A 16806-nucleotide genomic window follows, 5' to 3' on the forward strand; every position below is an offset into this window, starting at 1 on the left:
TCGTTTACAACAAGAGCAGCCAGGAACCATTTTGGAAATAATGTGTAATTGAAATGAAATTGAATTTATTGACATTGGGTGCAATGAGTGAAAATTGAACTCTTGTAATGTTGTAAAATGTCTGGTGTTTTGTGCACCTATAGGCTAACTTGACTTCTGAATTTGCTGGAATAGGCTATCATTAACAGAGAATAGTTTAATATATTTAGCGACGCAAATGCCTAGCTTTCAGAGATATTTAAGAGCAAAAAAAATAAATATTATAAACTACCTTTAGCTCTTTTCAGAAAGTATTAAAAAAAAAAAACATTGTAGTTGGGATATACACTTACTGAACAGTACAATTTATTTTATGAATGATTATAAAAATGGTAGTAACTTTTATAACATGGGTAAATTATGCTGTAATGCCCACGTTTTTGATGTGTTGCTCTCATGTCTGCATTTTATCAGTTTAAACAAGACAAGAAATATTTGTGCAAACTTTATTTTATTCCTTAAAAAATGCACCCAAGATAGACACTTTAAAAAAATATTTTGTCTAGTATGTGTAATGTATTATATATTTCCCCCTTCATCTATGCTTTTTATTTGTTTTTCTTTATTTTAAGTGCAGATAATATAAAAATATAATGAGTTATTAAATTATTTTAGTTTTTACTTTTATATATGAACCAGAGACAGTCAGAACTCTTGGTTTAGGTTAATATTTTATTTTTATTTTATTTTTTCCCTATAGCGCACACCTTGATTTCACAATCCAGCGTGAGTTTGTTTATTGTAAAATAAATGCACTTAAATGACTTTTCAATAATTTTCTATTTTCATTCATTTTCCATATTTCCTAATAATCCTTTTTTCTTTTCATAAGTTGTTTTTTCATGTGTGGTATATTGTAAGCTTAAAGTTCGGCCAGAATACTGAATGTGTGCTTGAGTGAAGGATAGTTTTCTCTGAATAACCGGAGAGTTTGAGCTGACTCTTTATTTGAAATGGAGACAGATCAAAGGACAAACCCCAGTAAAGCTCCTCCGGTCTTTGTCTGCGGTTGCTATGGCTTCGAGTCGAGGGGCCACGTAAATCAGACTCGTTACAGTGCGGCAGAAAGCTCTTCAAAACTTTTTTTGTTTTGTTTTCAGCTGACTTGACCTCATGTATCTTTATTCATTATTAATCATTCATTTTATTTTTATTTTTTTATTTTTTGTGCATTGTTGTATATCGCTTGTATCATTAATTAAATCTAATAAAATGCATAATATTTGTTATGGAGGTAATAATAATAACTTACCATGTAGTGTACTCGTTTTTAATACAGGTGAATAATTCATATATTATAAAGAAGACCGTTTAAAAAGGATTGCCGTTTTTAAGCAATATTATAAATATATATATATATATATATATATATATATATATATATATATATATATATATATATATATATATATATATATATAATTCATATATCTTATTGTAATAACATAATCTTCGTCAGGGTTATAGAGAAATGAGCAGATGCAATTTCCACCTCACTGTTAGTAGTATCTAGGAACAGCCCATGGGTGGATTCCCCAATTATAAGCCCATGGCAGCCCCCCTTCAAATTGACTTTTCCTTCTGTTGTGACAAAATGGTGCAATTGTCGCGTAGCCTCCAGGATAATCAGAGCATCATGGTTTTATGTATATTATGGCGGCTGGCTCATTATCACACAACTGCTCATGAATTAGAGAGAAATTAAAACAATTCCACTGTATCTTTCATGGATAATTTTTCAAAAAAAAAAAAAAAAAAAAAAAAAAAAGATACGCTTTTGAGTGCTGGTGATCTTGCTGTGTGACTTGACTGCTTGGCGCAGCTTGTACCATCTCACCCACTGGCTTTCTGATGAAAGAAGAACAGAACTTTAAGAAGTGTGCCGCCGGAAACTGTCAAAATTGGGGGCAGGAAGAGAATGGCTGTTCATAAAGGCGACATTTATTGCTTCTTGGCTGTTAGGACTTTTGCAGTTGAACCCCCTAGAACGGTGCAGATGCATATAGACAGAGCAGTCGAGAAGAATATATGATCTATCCGCTCTTACAGTCTGCTGTCTGCTCATCTCTGTACTTGCATGAAGTTATGAGTAACAGGTGTATTGGGAATTAAAGTCGACGCTCATTTACAACTGCAGGCCGTTAAAATAAATGAAGCTTTGCAGCTTTTAAGCTAGGCTATATATATAATTAAAGACGTCATGCATTTGCGTTTTTTTTTTAGGGTGTCAGTTGAGTCACATTTATTTAATAACTCTTTAAACGTTATTTTAAAGCAGCTTTACGGTGCCTAGAAAAATATATAGCGAAGTCAATTATAACTCCGCTATGGAACTGGAAACTATTCAAATTCTGCTGAAAAATTTTCAGTTAAATAATAAAGTATATGTTATCAGTTTTGAAAGGAGTTCAATACAGCTAAGCAAGTTTCCTGTTGTCTCATAGTTTCGGGGGCGGCAAGTGAAATCAAGTTGATATTATGTTGTTCTAGAGGCCTCTACACTTTGTAGTGGAGAGACCCTATAACAACCTACACATGCTTGCATCTTTTTCAGCTCATTTAATTGTCAGGTATTGAGTCATGGGAGCACGATCAGCTTCCCTTCACACAGGTCTCTGTGAGTGGTCTTACCCTGTCCACCCTGTGTCTGGTATTAAACAAGCCACGAGAAACACTTAAACCTTTAAATTACTTATTAGATTGTTTCTTTCCTTGGCGGGAACCTTTTTAGGATAATAATAATTACAAACATTACAGAGGCTGAATGGTGCTGAATAGGTCTCGAATGTACATTCAGCTAGTTAGAAATGTGATATTTCTAACCTTATCTCTTAAAAATATTAACAAATTATATATATAAACCCGTGTTATCAAAAATTCTAAAGAAAAAGCGTCACATCACAACATTAACAAAGTCAGATTATAAATAATATTATAAACAATGTGTAGGAGGACGATATAAACATGATCTGTGTTTAGTTTCTCTAATGGTTTCCAGTTAGTTAATTACTCTCTTCAAACTTAATTAATTTGAAAGAAAGTCCAAAGCATTTCATTATTCTATATAGGTTTTTTTATGTTAATTCTATCTTTTTTTAGGGTTCTGATCTGTTTTTTAATGTAAATTCTAACTTTGATTGATTGAAAATTAAATTGTCAAAAGACTGAACTTAAACTTGCTCGTAATCGTATGGTATAAAATGATTTACAGTAACTTTCATATTCGTATGCTCCTAACACGTCCAGCGCGTGCCTGTGTTTGCACAGTCAAGCTCTTAATTGTATTTTATGACATCATCTCTGCTAATCCAATTAAACATGTTTGTCCTATAGACCCAGAACTTTGTGAAGAGTGAATACCGCTGTTTAAGGCAGGCCAGCCGACAACTTTGAATTGGATAAATACATTTAACTGGTTGAATTTGATTGGAAGAGGGGATTCTTTAATGATCTTTTATGTTTAGTAAACATGCATGAATGTATGAATTGCTTTATAAATATCCATCGCAAAAAAAACTTTTTAATTTTGCTAAAAATGCGTTTGAAAGATACCTACTGAAATTAGAGTTATCGAATATTTTAAAAACATCTTACTAGAAAGAAGAAATAAAGTGATTGAGTAGCTAACCTATTCCTAGAGAACTAAGCTATTACAAGAAATACAGCAGGGTGAGAAGAATCTTCCAAACCTGTCGGAATGCTTATATGAATAAAGGCAAAACCGAAATTTATAAACCATAATTCCGCAGAGAGAAACAGCACAGCCTTCTCGACATTTTTACATTCAATTTCTTAATAGTTTATGTCGTTTATGACAAGTTTTGCCTGTCAGAAAAGGCACATTTTTAACTCGACTGCAAGATTTTATTTTTTTGTTTTTAGTTCGTTCAGAGACTTCAGATTTGATTTTTTTTTAATGACTCAATCCGTATTACGAAAAGATTGTTTTTAGATAAACGAAAATGTTCTCCTAAATTGAATTTTTGGTTTAAAAAAAGTATCTACTTGATATCTTCGAGAGAGCTTTTACTATGCAAGAAAGTCCAACCATTTTAACACGTCTACCCAGATGAGTTCCATCTTAATTATACTTAATTGTTTCCTTCGAAATTTGTTTAATAAAACAGCCTCAGCTGACAAATATAGCCTAATCAACACATTTCCGGCGCAAAATGTTGCATCTCCACCACACTTTTAATTACCGAAGTCACTTGCTTGCTTTTTGCACCGATCTATCCACCTGACTTATTTAAAGATAAGAATATCTGAGTTTATTTAATCATTTCGACTCTTAAATAAATACATGATAATTAATGTTTTAAATAATAATAAATTAATTCTTGAGAACACTGAACTGAATCCCACCAGCATGTAAGGAACACTTGGCACAGTAAAGCAGGATAGGGGCTCATGAATCATTTTATCATGCCTTTTTTCTTTGCACAGTATGACAACCTTTATTTCTCACTTCAAGATGAATTGGGAGTTTTCAGTTCAACATTGCCTATAAATGCTAATGATGTTGGCCCTCCTTTTTGTCTAAGCTATTTATTACTTTTTATATTTGTAGCCTTCCGAAAGCTTTTGTGGAGATAATTATTTTATCAGCTATATTTCAACTATATATATCAGTTATTAATCTATTTCTTTCTCCATATGCATAACCGCGTAGTTGTCAAAGCATCTTATGCATATATCTAATATAAAACGTGGGAACCACATGGAGGGATAAAACCTCACACCTCAAAGCCCCGCACGCTGCAACGGCAGCTGTATTTGAATATACATAGAGCATAAACACTCCAGATTATAACTCAAAGTAGATTTAAACAAACAAAACCTGACACCGAACGTTGTCTCAAGTCAAACTAAGTGCTGTCATATACTCCTAGCAAACGTGAGACAGCGACATTTCACGGGAAGGTATTTTTATCATGTCTGTGTTCCAGCAGGCTGTAGTTGAGCGTGAGCTGTCAAATCAGGTTGGTGAAAGCGCGTATGTTGTTGGCGTGTGGAAGCAGTGATGCTCCGGTAAGGAGCCTCTCTTCTCTGAACCACAGAACAGCTGACTGCTCCAGGAGCCAAAGTAATGAGGGTTCCGCTGGGGGCCGCCTGGTTGGAGAGGTGGCTTAACCCTGCCTGGACGAGGCAGGAGCCCCGGCTCTGCTTTTTCAGTCGGAGCCCCTTGCGGAGCACGCGGCCCGCAAAGAACATTTTGACAATGCCGGTGATGAGCACGAGGTGATGAAAAGAAGCTGTCCGCGAGGGCGTTTCTGTTTTGTTGTTTGATCATTTTTCATACGTGAATAAAGAATTGTGGGTTTCAAAACAAGCCAAACGCGCACAGATTTTAGTGCGACGATTCCCAAGTTATACTCAAAAGCTTCAAAACAATAGAAACAAAAAGTGCTTTACATTGAAAAAAGGACAGCTCTGTCTTCCTAAACTTAATCCATTCAATGTATTCAAGCATAGTATACACATTTTATTCATAGATTCTTTGAATATTACTAATGCAAATTGCTGTACTGTTTAAATGATTTGCTTTTGATTCATGCAGATCTCTCAGCGTTAAGAATCATGATCATCTTTATAATCAAATGCAATGTTTCCCTTGAGCCCATATTGTCATTTCCATGGGATTTCTCAAAACCAGACAATTAATACAACTGTAAAGAGAATTCTGCGTGTGTCACCAAGATGAATTTGCTCAGTTATTTTAGCAAGATATGCTGTCATTTACCATTGGAGATGTCAAGAAAGGGGCAAAGGTGGCCATCCCCTAAGACAAGCGCCTAATTATATAATTTGTCTTGTGAGTGGGACAGACCACTGTAAGGTCTCCACTGGGATCACTTCTTCAGCAGCCTGAGCCTATCATCAGTTTCATCAACCCTCATTTATGTAAGGGTACAGCGAGTGAGTTCATTTATCTCTTTTTCCATCCACAGGAACTGGACATTCAGCAGCCAACAAGATTCAGATTTTAACAATAAGACATATACGATGACCTGACAGTGCTGTGAGCTTTCTCTGAGATGGAGCGATGGTATTTGAACCACCAGGAGCAGAATTGGTCTGAAAAGACTTCTAAAAATCTGTTTTATTAGACTCTTTAAATCCTGTCAAAGTACATAGTTCTAGTGGATTTTATAGCTTTTTATTATTATTATTATTTATTTTTTTTCAATTTAATTTCCATTATTCGTTGCAATACATTTATTAATTTACCAGGCACTTTTATGATTTCAAAATAATAATAATAATAATAATATAAACAGAAGCAACTGATCCAAGGGAGATAACAATAATGGCATATGGTAGTTAGCTTCATTAAGGAACTGGCAGTGATTTTAATGCAAATGTCACCACTGTCCAATCACTAATCTTTTGTGGTAATTCTGAGTTTGTGTCAACACTGTAGTGAGCTGAAATGCTTATCAAGGCTGGACATATGCGTGGGCCTGGGCCTATACTTATTCCGGGATGCGTAAACACAGCACTGTAAATCGCAGACTATGCAGCTCAGATTCGCACCTGCTGAGGGGGAAAGGAAGCATTGCATTCTGGAGATATGGCCTGTGAGCACGCCTAGCATACCTTCACAAAATGTCACAGCAGTTATGAAAGCAAGTCATTATCAACTCAGGGGGACCCTTGACACTGGTCTATGAGAGATAGTTCCAGTAGTTCAAAGCCACGTCTAACGGCCATTCCAAGGTCAGCTTGAAACAGAGAAAGTGGCTTGTGATGTTTAAGAACATCTACCACCCTTGTGAGTACATTGGGGGGTTCTGATGGCTGGTGATGCACTAGGGGCAGTGCAGGGGATTCTGTAGGTGAGCTCATAGTTTTTATTAAGCATGGATTAGGCCTTCACTGAAAAAAAATTAAAAAAAGACTGTATACTTAAGGTAGGAGACTTTTAATCTAACCATTGAAGTTGTAAAGTAAAGTAAAGTAAAGTAATGTAGAGGTGGACTGGCTTTTTCAGGGTTTGACTGATCTTCTCTCCTACTCCTTACACTTGAGAGTTGTATATTTGTACTCGCTTTCTCTTCTTTTCTCTTACGGAGATGATCCAGCACTGTGGTTGTCCAGCTGTGCAGGATGATTTCCTCTCACTGAATGTTGACCTTTTCCTCTATGAAAGATGAGGCACGACTCTGATGTGTTGCTCGTGGTAGTTCGTCAGATGTGGAATGGATCAGCATCTACAGGACGTAAAATCAAAATGGGAAGCCAATGCTGTAAAGATTGTTACATGTTAGATAATGTTTTACTGCTATATATATATATATATATATATATATATATATATATATATATATATATATATAGTTTTTTTATGAATATTTTTATTCTACTGTACATTTAACCTGTGACATCCCACTACCCTAAAAGCCTTTTTTATGTACAGTTGAGAAACGGTCTATTAACTTTCTAGAATTTTTAACTTAATTTGTTTTGAATATTTAGCGTAAGCAGTCATAAAATATGCAATTGTATGGTACAAAGTCCTCCTTTTTTCTTTATTTTTTTTTCTTTTTTATTCATTCATTTTGCCCATTTTGCAGTGTATATCAAATTATCTAAAATACTTAATATTACATAGAATAAAGTAAAATAACTTTTGCATTACTCATAATTTTTCAATGTAAACAACACTTGTAAACAGAAAATGCAAACCTGTCTAAAGTAGTTTTACATTAACTTTGTCCACTCTCCTTGTTATAGAAGACTGAAGAAGACATGTTTTTTTTTTATTTTTTTTATTTTTTTTCAGATCAAACTGCTTTTATATAAGACATTGACATCCTTTCATGTCAAAGCCCGACCTGCAAAAGCTTCTGAACATTTGCCACATGGATGGAGTGTTTTTCTATTAGAAGTCCAGACCTGCGTTTAGAGCCATTTAAACGGGACCTGTCAAATACAAGGCAAGCAGAGAAGTGGTCGCGTGGCTCTGAGGTTTGGTTCATGTGCTGCATAGGCTGAACGGACCAGGTGTAGAGCTCTGGCTCCTGGACATGTCCGTGGACGACCTTGCTCTCATCACCAAGTGCCTTGGAAAGCCTCCCAATCCTGGGGATCCATATTTGGACCAGCACCAAGTTTGGAGGCCCACAGATGTTGAGGAGAGGCCAGATATTATGACAGTTGTCTCATGCAGACAGGCAAGATTATTCATATGTGCTAAGGATGAAAGGGTTAATCTCTGTTGTACATATGCTGAGGTTTGAATTCAATTTTTATCTTGTATTTTCTAAAGATTTTTAATCTTTTATTTTTTTTTTCCTTTACACATGATGTGCCCACAAGATAAACAGTAAACACTGTAAAAAAAAAAAAAAGTCATAATGAAAAAGTAATTGCATGAGCAGTAATGTCACTAATATCCTTACCCGACGTAATGCAATCACCAGAACTATTTTCTTTACTACATGGCTGTCAGTTTACTTTTATTATTATTATTATTTTAACTACACTAAGAAACAAGCATTGACTAATTTCTTACAACTTGTATTTTAAAACAAACCTTTGCAGTCAGTTCACATTGATACTTTGCTTTTGGTTAATCCAAAATTATACTCTTTGTTATTTTAAATTTTTTTCCTCTAAAATTTACCGGAATATTAAGACATGTTACTAGTAGAACCGGGCATGCATAACTCACTAATACAAAAACAATGTTACGAGAGCTACACAAAATTAAATCTTAACCGTGGAAGTAAGTGTCCTCAATGCAGCAAACAAATCCTGCATTACAGACCTTACAAACTCTTTAATAATAACAATAATAATAATAATAAAACTAATAGGCCAACATGTTTTTAAAAATTTATGTAGGATAATTATACTGTCGCAAAAATGTGTAACTCGTTATAATGTTTAATTATATGAATATAATATTAACAAACATCGTTCTATTGCCAAACAAATCATTAGAAATTTCTCCAGCTTTGATTTGTGTATTTTTTTACATTTGTATTTAGCTAGCTGACCTGTAAAGAGTTTTGTGATCATGTCTGTTAATGACTTCTTCGTGAAAGTGTTAGCAAATAATGTTTTGAGCGATAAGTATGAATAAATGATGATGTGCTCTTGGAGTAATTGATTTAATGAAGTTCCTATGAAACTCTTAAAATCGAGTGGAGGTCAGGCGAGCGGCACCCCTGAGCGCTCATGTCAGATGTTTAACTCAAGCAATCTTTTGGGAAAGACATCGGGGGTAATAGGTGAACTCCCAGCTGTCTGAGTCGGGCTCGAGCTTTCAGAGCAAATAGCAAACAACTACTCATCCGGCCTCTAACTTAATGGGACGGCAAACTTTCTCAACAGCCTCTTCTTCAGACGCATGCACGACGGACAAGCACAACACCTAATCAATAAGTGCGCTAAACGACTCTTAGTTACAACGATAAAAGCATGCAGTACGAATTTTTCTTCAGAGTTGAGCTCATAAAACATGTACTCACGTTGCACTGTATAAACACCCCATGAGTTTTCGCCCATGCGTCAAAGTTTTCTTGTCCGTGTTTTAGAGTTCAGTCTCGGAGTGCAGGGAGGAAACATGCAGCCCTGCAGCTGCAACTGGATTGTGTTTTCTCACTTATTCGGGAAACTTAAGATAGTAGGCAGGTAGGGTGCTTGGAAGAGTTTGGCAGAGTGCCTGGAGAATGAATATGTGCCCAGTTTTCTTGCTCTTCAAAGCATTCTGTGGTCAAACACTCAACGGATGTTTATAATACCTCGCATACTTCCAGTTGTTATTATTTTGGAATGGTCTGGAGGGGTTAAGTTGAGTTCTTTTAAAATGTTTATTAGTGCACCTTTTTTTTCCCGAATGACTTAATATTAGACTAATATTTTAACAATGTCTCAGTTTTGATTTAATAATGTGACTTAAAGTTGTTTAAATAGCTAAATAAGTTATAAAAAGTCACATCGTTTTATAAATAAAATGTTATGCTCAGTTATGGTTTTATTTAACTTTAAAATAACTATTATAATTGTATTTCACAATATTTTAGGATAGTTTAAACAAGAAAACATCAGATCCTTTTTTACACTGGAAAAAAAAAGAGATTTAATCTTACACCTGGTTGACAAGTGTACAATTTTAATTATCCTTAGCTTGGAGGTTGACCAAACTAAAAGAGGAATTGTAACAACCATGTGCAATTCATTTAATACGATTTTGGAATTATATTTGTGTCATTTAATATGTATTGCACTCTCTCTCTCTCTCTCTCTCTCTCTCTCTCTCTCCCTCACTGCAGACAATCAAACAGCATGGCAAATATTCCATTAGTGCAGTAATATACCTCTGAGACTTTGCAAGCTCGCAGATAAAATCTTGCAGTGTGAGTTTAAACATATACTCTTCCAAATAAAGGTGCTTCGAAAGGTTCTTCACACTGATGCCATTGAAAAACCATTCAGTCAAAGGATCTTTAAAGAACCATCTCTTTCTTACCTTTTTTGTAACCAGAAGTACCTTCTTTCCCCACAAAGTACATTTTTGTGAAACAGAAAGGTTATTCAGATTTCAAAGGTTCATTATGGAACCGTTTAGACAAAAAGTTTCTTCTATGGCATCGTGAAGCACTTTTATTTCTAAGAGTGTATGTGCGACGTTCAAACAGATCAAGAGTAAAGCGCACTTTTGCAAATGGAGAAAGTATGGCAAAATGCAATGTTTTCTTTTCATTGCAAGTGCTTCACATGCTCTCGGTGCATCTCTTAAAACAGGGTGCACAATGACTCGGGTACTTTGAACCCTCGTCAAACGCATAATGAGAAGCTGACGGTGTGAAATCTGACTAGACTGTAGTAAACAGCCTCCTCTGATGTGATCATTCTGTCCAATAAAGGCAAAACTGGAGAGAACTCGCTGCGTTTTCACACTGACTTCTTCTTTGTCTTTTGAAAAGTGGCGTCTGAGAGTCTGACTCTTGGAGTTACTGATTTGCAGGCTGCATGTTAAGGTAGACCATGTAAGTGATTTCCACGGGCATTGCACTAAAGGAGAACAAATCGCTGACAAAGGGGGTAGCTTTTCGATTCAATAGCGTCGTTAGGACGACCGAAAAGTATTCCTCAGATAATAAGTTCTACTTCAAAGCGTCTCCCATTCAGCTGTGACTGCTGCAGCTTTTATGAAGTCCCCCCTTTTCAGTCCGAGGGGACTATCTCTTTGGTTATTTTTCACCGTGTTTATTTTGCACCATTCAAAGGGCACTTGTTTTTAAATAAATAGAAGATCATTCTTTCCTTGAGCAAATAATAGTTCGTGGACAAAAGCTGGGCAGAGCGCGCGCTTATTTCCGAATTAAACGTTAATGGGCGCGAGGGATTTCTAAGATTTGGAAACAAAAATATGAGCGATTCCGATGAAGAGCGAATTGACTGCTCTAACGTAGCATGAAACTAAAGGTCAGTGCGACTGTATCCTAATAGAGTGTTTCCAATTGAAGTGGCCTTTTTTTTCCCCAGTGCCCGGTAAACACACACGCGCTTTATGAAGCGCCCTTGAACTTCACACTATTTATGGGGCGTTTCACTGACACAATACGTTAGATTTACAATCTCCAACGAGTGACCAACTTGTGTGCTTTATTCCGTAGGGGTTAGAGTGATATTCATTAGCATGAACATAAAAATTTAACTTTTCTTTAGGAGACGTTTTAGAACTTTCTTGGCACACATTTTCCTCCCACCTTATGAAATGTCCAGGATGCCTGTATCTGCGTTGATATAACATTTCGAACACGCCGATTTTAAGGCACAAGACGGTTCGTGGGAGAGGTTTCTGCTTTGATGATTGACCATTTAGCGGCAGTTAGTAGTTTTTCTACCATAAATATTCAAATGAGCCCCATAGAAATCCTAACGCGCCGTGCAGTCTTCCGTTCTGTTGTGGAGCCCTTTGAAGTGGTGCAGAACTTGCGCTGGTCAATTCTGAGACTATAGTCTGGGACAGGGGCACTCTGAAACTGTTATTGTGCGTTTTAATGAAGGAAATTAGATGTGGGACTTTGTTTCATATTCTCCATACAACTTTCTTCTTATTGTCGGGCGGCTTTTATGTTTTATTTTCCCATGTCATGCATTGATGGCTTTGTGCTATTCTGCTTTTCATAACGTGCACTATTAGTTAGGTGATAGTTCCATTTTGAAATGACAATGAATGGCCAAGGAATATTTTCATTCAGGAGCATAGAAAGAAAGAAATGTTTAGAAAGTGTTTTGTAGAACTTTGCTGTTTTGTTTGGTTAGCTTTACTGTCCCGATTTTTACAGAAAATTAAATTAAAAAAAGATTGATTGATTGCATGAAATACGCACACTGATCAAATAATGAACCAATGCCTTTTTTTACTGAAAAGGCCATATTTACACCTCCTGCCTTTTATTCAAGTCTTCCATATATCTATACACAAACATCACATTACTTCACGACCTTCTTACGTTTTTTTTTTCTCCCATCAACACCATCATGCACCTCAACAGAAAGAGTTACTACACGGTTCATGCGAAATATTCTTCACAATATACAGCCAATTCAAGTAAGACCTTTTTACAGAACACGATAAAAAGCATCACTTCGTTTCACCAAAATTATATTATTCTTTGGTGTATCTGTACTCCCAGACCAACACTAATACCAGCAAATAAATTACAATGTACAAAAACTTGATGAGACGCTACGAAAACATTCACAAGCATCAATACCACATACTATTTACAAATCAGTCAGGGATGGCCTGTCAACGATACATTATTTAGGGTCTCAGTGGACTTATCTCATACTCTTTAATCAGAGTTACATTGATTTTGCATAAAATATAGGTTTAAATATTTTAAATATCACAAAAACCGTCCTGACCACAGTTAGTGTATAAACTTTAACAAAGACTCCACCCATTCACTTTTGGACACTCACAATATACAAGTAAAAACTTAAAATTATTGTCACTGCAATTTTTGCCCCTCAGACATTTAACGTGTAAAACGATTCTGTATAAAAAGATTTCTGTGCAACAAAATGGGTGTGATATTAAAAAACAGCCTAAACATAATTGTTAAATATTTTGAGTTCATGTTATGTGATCTCGACAAGTCAGGTAAAATCTTTAAAAAAAATGTACAAGTCGATTTTTCATGTGGCAAGTTACAACTGCTTATCATATGAAACATAAATTGCATCATTGCTCTGAGCATGTTTTAAGGGCAAAACGGGGGGCAAAATCTCTTCAACCACTGACATCCATAGGTGTTCCACTTCTTCGAATTGCAACCCTTGAATTTGATGTTTTCTTTTGATTCTTTTTTATTTTCATGTGGACCGTTTATAATGAATGTATTCCTTGCAGTTCACATCAGAGCATTGCTCTTGGATCTGTGTGTCTGAAAGCGTCCTCGTCGTCGGATTCCGACGTTGGCACATCACTGGAGGGGGTGTGTAGATTGTTTGGTCCAGCACTCCCTTGGCACACGTACCATTCGTTTAGGTTGGTCACCTGAGGCGAAAGGTTGGACGAACGGTTCCTGTGGGGCTCCAGGTTTGGTGAGAGGGCATCACCGATCGTCGTGGACGAGGGATGGTAAGAGGAGCCCGTGTTGGCGGAAGGGGGCGGAGGAGACTTGCAGTGAACCTTCATGTGTTTGCGCAGGGAGCTCGGGTGTGTGTAGGACTTGTCACAGCCCCTCACTTTACAGAAGTAAGGCTTATCGCTCGTGTGGACGTGAGAGTGCTTCTTCCTGTCACTGCTGTTGGCGAATTTCCTGTCACAGCCATCAAACTCACATTTGAACGGCTTCTCACCTGGCAAAGGAGAAAAGGCAATTGGATATTAAATCACCCATATATATTTACAATTTTCTTGTTTACATGAAAATAATAGTTAATGGATAATCCATTCTCAGCAAGAACTAGTTATAGATGGTGAAAATCACAACATTATCACTGTAACCCCACAGTACTTGTTTTCTGCTACTACATAGCCTATGGAATGTCCAGGCGCACCACATGACTTGTGCAACCACTCTGTAAACGCTCTCATTTTCTCTGACTGAAGCTTGAATGCTACTAAATATGCAACTTAGTCAACTACTGAATACATTTCGGCCGGCCATATGCATCAGATTGCATGGAGTAAAAGAGCTGACCCGGCTTTATAAGATAACCAAATTGTGTCAAAATTACATTACACGTTGCACTGATCCACTGTGTCATTCCAGGACTTGTTACAAAAAAAAAATATCATAGGTGAATTTAACACATATTCAATGATTATTTAAGATACCACCATGTTACGATCCTTATAAATATACTCTAGGTGGGTTTGACACCGTAGCTTACATATTCAGGGCGCAATTTACGTCAGCACGTAATGAGAGCATAACGTGACACAGTTATACAGTAAAATAACCTAAACAATACCTGCAACCTTTTAACAACTTGCAATAACAAACTGTCAAGTTAGTGCATATTTCAGTACCTGGAAGAACATATTTATATATATTAAATAGGCCTACCATTAGATTAAATATATATTTAATATAATGCACAGCACACACGTATATCATTTTGTTAGAATACATTAGAAGAACATCAGAAGTATAGGCCTCCTTTGCTCTACTAAGATATCACCATAGTTTGGTTAATCACAGTGTAGTTAATGCCCATATCTGACCCAATCTCCATATTTACTTTAGTATGGATCTATCCAGACTCTGTAATTCCCTGTGGCTTTAAAGGAGACAAACACGTGCCGAAATCTTCGCGTTACTATTTTTGTGGAGTCTATAAAACAATTCGTACTTTCCCTGTTTTGCTCGTTATTTTTTACGTTAAACACGTAGCATTCAAATGCAATTGCAGCCTTATGTCTTCACCCATAAAGTTTTTGCATCTCTCTTTGATAAAATTGCATGCATCATAGAAGAAATACGCAAAAACACGGGTCTGCTCAAAGCAGCGTAGTATTGGAAGGGATTTTTCCATATGTACAAGAAGCAACAACATGCACGTTGATCTCTCGCTGAATTTTCAAAAGTAGCCTAAGTGTATGACGCTTAGCGACACCAAGGGATACTTTTGCTTGGCAAATAGGCACTGTAAACAAACAACATCCTTAACCTTGTTTCTGTATGAATGGAGGATATTTGTGCATGAGGCGGGGAGACAAAAAGTGATTTTCCCCTCCGTTGTAGGCTAACTAACGTTTGGTAGTCTACATAGCAAGAGGATTCGATTACCCGCCAAGTTGCGCAAACACGTTCAATAACAGACCACTAAAGTTTTTCAAAGAATCGGTAGACTTTTCACTAACCTGTGTGTGTCCTCTTGTGAATCTTGAGATTTTCCGAGCGCGCGAATACTTTGCCACAACCGGGAAAGGGGCACGGGAACGGCTTCTCGCCCGTGTGCACGCGGATGTGATTGATTAGTTTGTACTTGGCTTTAAACGCCTTTCCCTCGCGCGGACACTCTTCCCAGAAGCAGACGTGACTGCTCTGCTCCGGTCCCCCGACGTGCTCCACCGTGACATGGTTGACGAGCTCGTGCATGGTGCTGAAAGTTTTGGAGCAGGGCTTCTTGGAGGTCTGCTCCTGGTCAACCCACTTGCAGATGAGCTCTTGCTTGATGGGCTGCCGCATGTATCGCAAAAACGCCCCCGTGGCTCCGTGAGGAGCTGTGGCGAGGTTCACATTTAAGTTCATGGAGTTGTAGCTGTGCAGAGAAGAAGATCCATAGTGCTCGGGCCTGTGGCCGAAGTGCTCTGGCCTGCCGTAGATGTCCCCCGGTAGACCCAGACGCATCTGCCCGTTAAGGGCATGATGGTGGTGGTGGGCACCTGGGGCCGCTTGCTCGTGCAGTCCAGAGAAAAGTGGATGGGCACCACCTTCCGCGTGCCCATAAGCACCTGTTGGGGAAATGAACATGCCATGGTGATGAGGGGAGGAGGCGGAACTATGCTGGTCGCCAAGTGCATGCATAGCAGAGGCTGAGAGCTCTCTCCTGAGGATGAAGTCTCTGCTGGTGGTGTAGCCTGTGTGGGGGTGAGCCACGGGGAAACCAACTGTGGTCTGAGAAGACGTGAAAGATGCCGCGGTCTGGGCTTCGGGATGGCTTTGAACAGGCTGAGAGGGACTAAGTTTGAGAGCATTGGTCTGTGCCATGTGCTCGGGTCCAAATGGAGTGAGAGCCACTCCGGGGTCGTTGCCCATCTCCCCAGGGTGGAGGTGGGCATGGTGGGAGTGCGGGTGATGCCCCCCTATCCCCGGGAAGCCTGTCATATTCTGATGAGGAAGGGCTTGAGTCGATGCCAAATCCGCTAATCTTATCGCCGAATTCCTCTTGCTTAAAGGGGGCTCCATCACTACGCTGACATGTCCACGCTCAACGCTATTGTTTTCGCCAACTACGGGCCTTCTGAAACTATTAAAATATATGTATATGGCCGTCTATAGAACTTCTTTTGTCCTGCCTCTAACTCTGCTTGCTCCTTTTCCCACTCTGTCCTCAAGCGATTGGCAGAACATACAACAGTTGGAGGACACAGTGGGGAATAGAGTTTAGAAATGGCACTGCGGGTATTGGACAGATTTCGGTGACTGGCAGTTAAGAGAACGAAGCGATTGGCTGTCTTTCAGCGCAGAGGCTCAGCGGGGTTCCGCCCCCTCACTCTCTTCATCACTGTTCACTCCAGAAAGTTGTGCTCACAAAGTTACAGGCAAATCTGTTTACCGAGGCACA

The 16806-nt window shown here is 37.9% G+C and overlaps 1 protein-coding gene and 1 long non-coding RNA gene across 2 annotated transcripts; both read right to left on the reverse strand.

Annotated features, from left to right (window-relative positions):
• Nucleotides 1–5503: 5503 nt before the first annotated feature.
• LOC127965453 (uncharacterized) lies at nucleotides 5504–9732 on the reverse strand. The gene is made up of 2 exons (XR_008155301.1): nucleotides 9519–9732; nucleotides 5504–7253 (listed from the first exon to the last, which is right to left on the reverse strand). It is a non-coding gene; the product is annotated as an uncharacterized LOC127965453 (long non-coding RNA).
• A 2915-nt stretch (nucleotides 9733–12647) lies between these two features.
• Nucleotides 12648–16638, reverse strand: LOC127964519 (zinc finger protein ZIC 5-like). Its single transcript, XM_052564740.1, has 2 exons — nucleotides 15380–16638; nucleotides 12648–13869 (listed from the first exon to the last, which is right to left on the reverse strand). Exons 1-2 carry the CDS (start codon nucleotides 16425–16427, stop codon nucleotides 13424–13426), a joined length of 1494 nt encoding a protein of 497 aa, XP_052420700.1. The 5' UTR covers nucleotides 16428–16638; the 3' UTR covers nucleotides 12648–13423.
• Nucleotides 16639–16806: the final 168 nt, after the last annotated feature.

This window comes from Carassius gibelio, chromosome B9, assembly GCF_023724105.1.
Source record: "Carassius gibelio isolate Cgi1373 ecotype wild population from Czech Republic chromosome B9, carGib1.2-hapl.c, whole genome shotgun sequence".
Classification (NCBI taxonomy): domain Eukaryota; kingdom Metazoa; phylum Chordata; class Actinopteri; order Cypriniformes; family Cyprinidae; genus Carassius; species Carassius gibelio.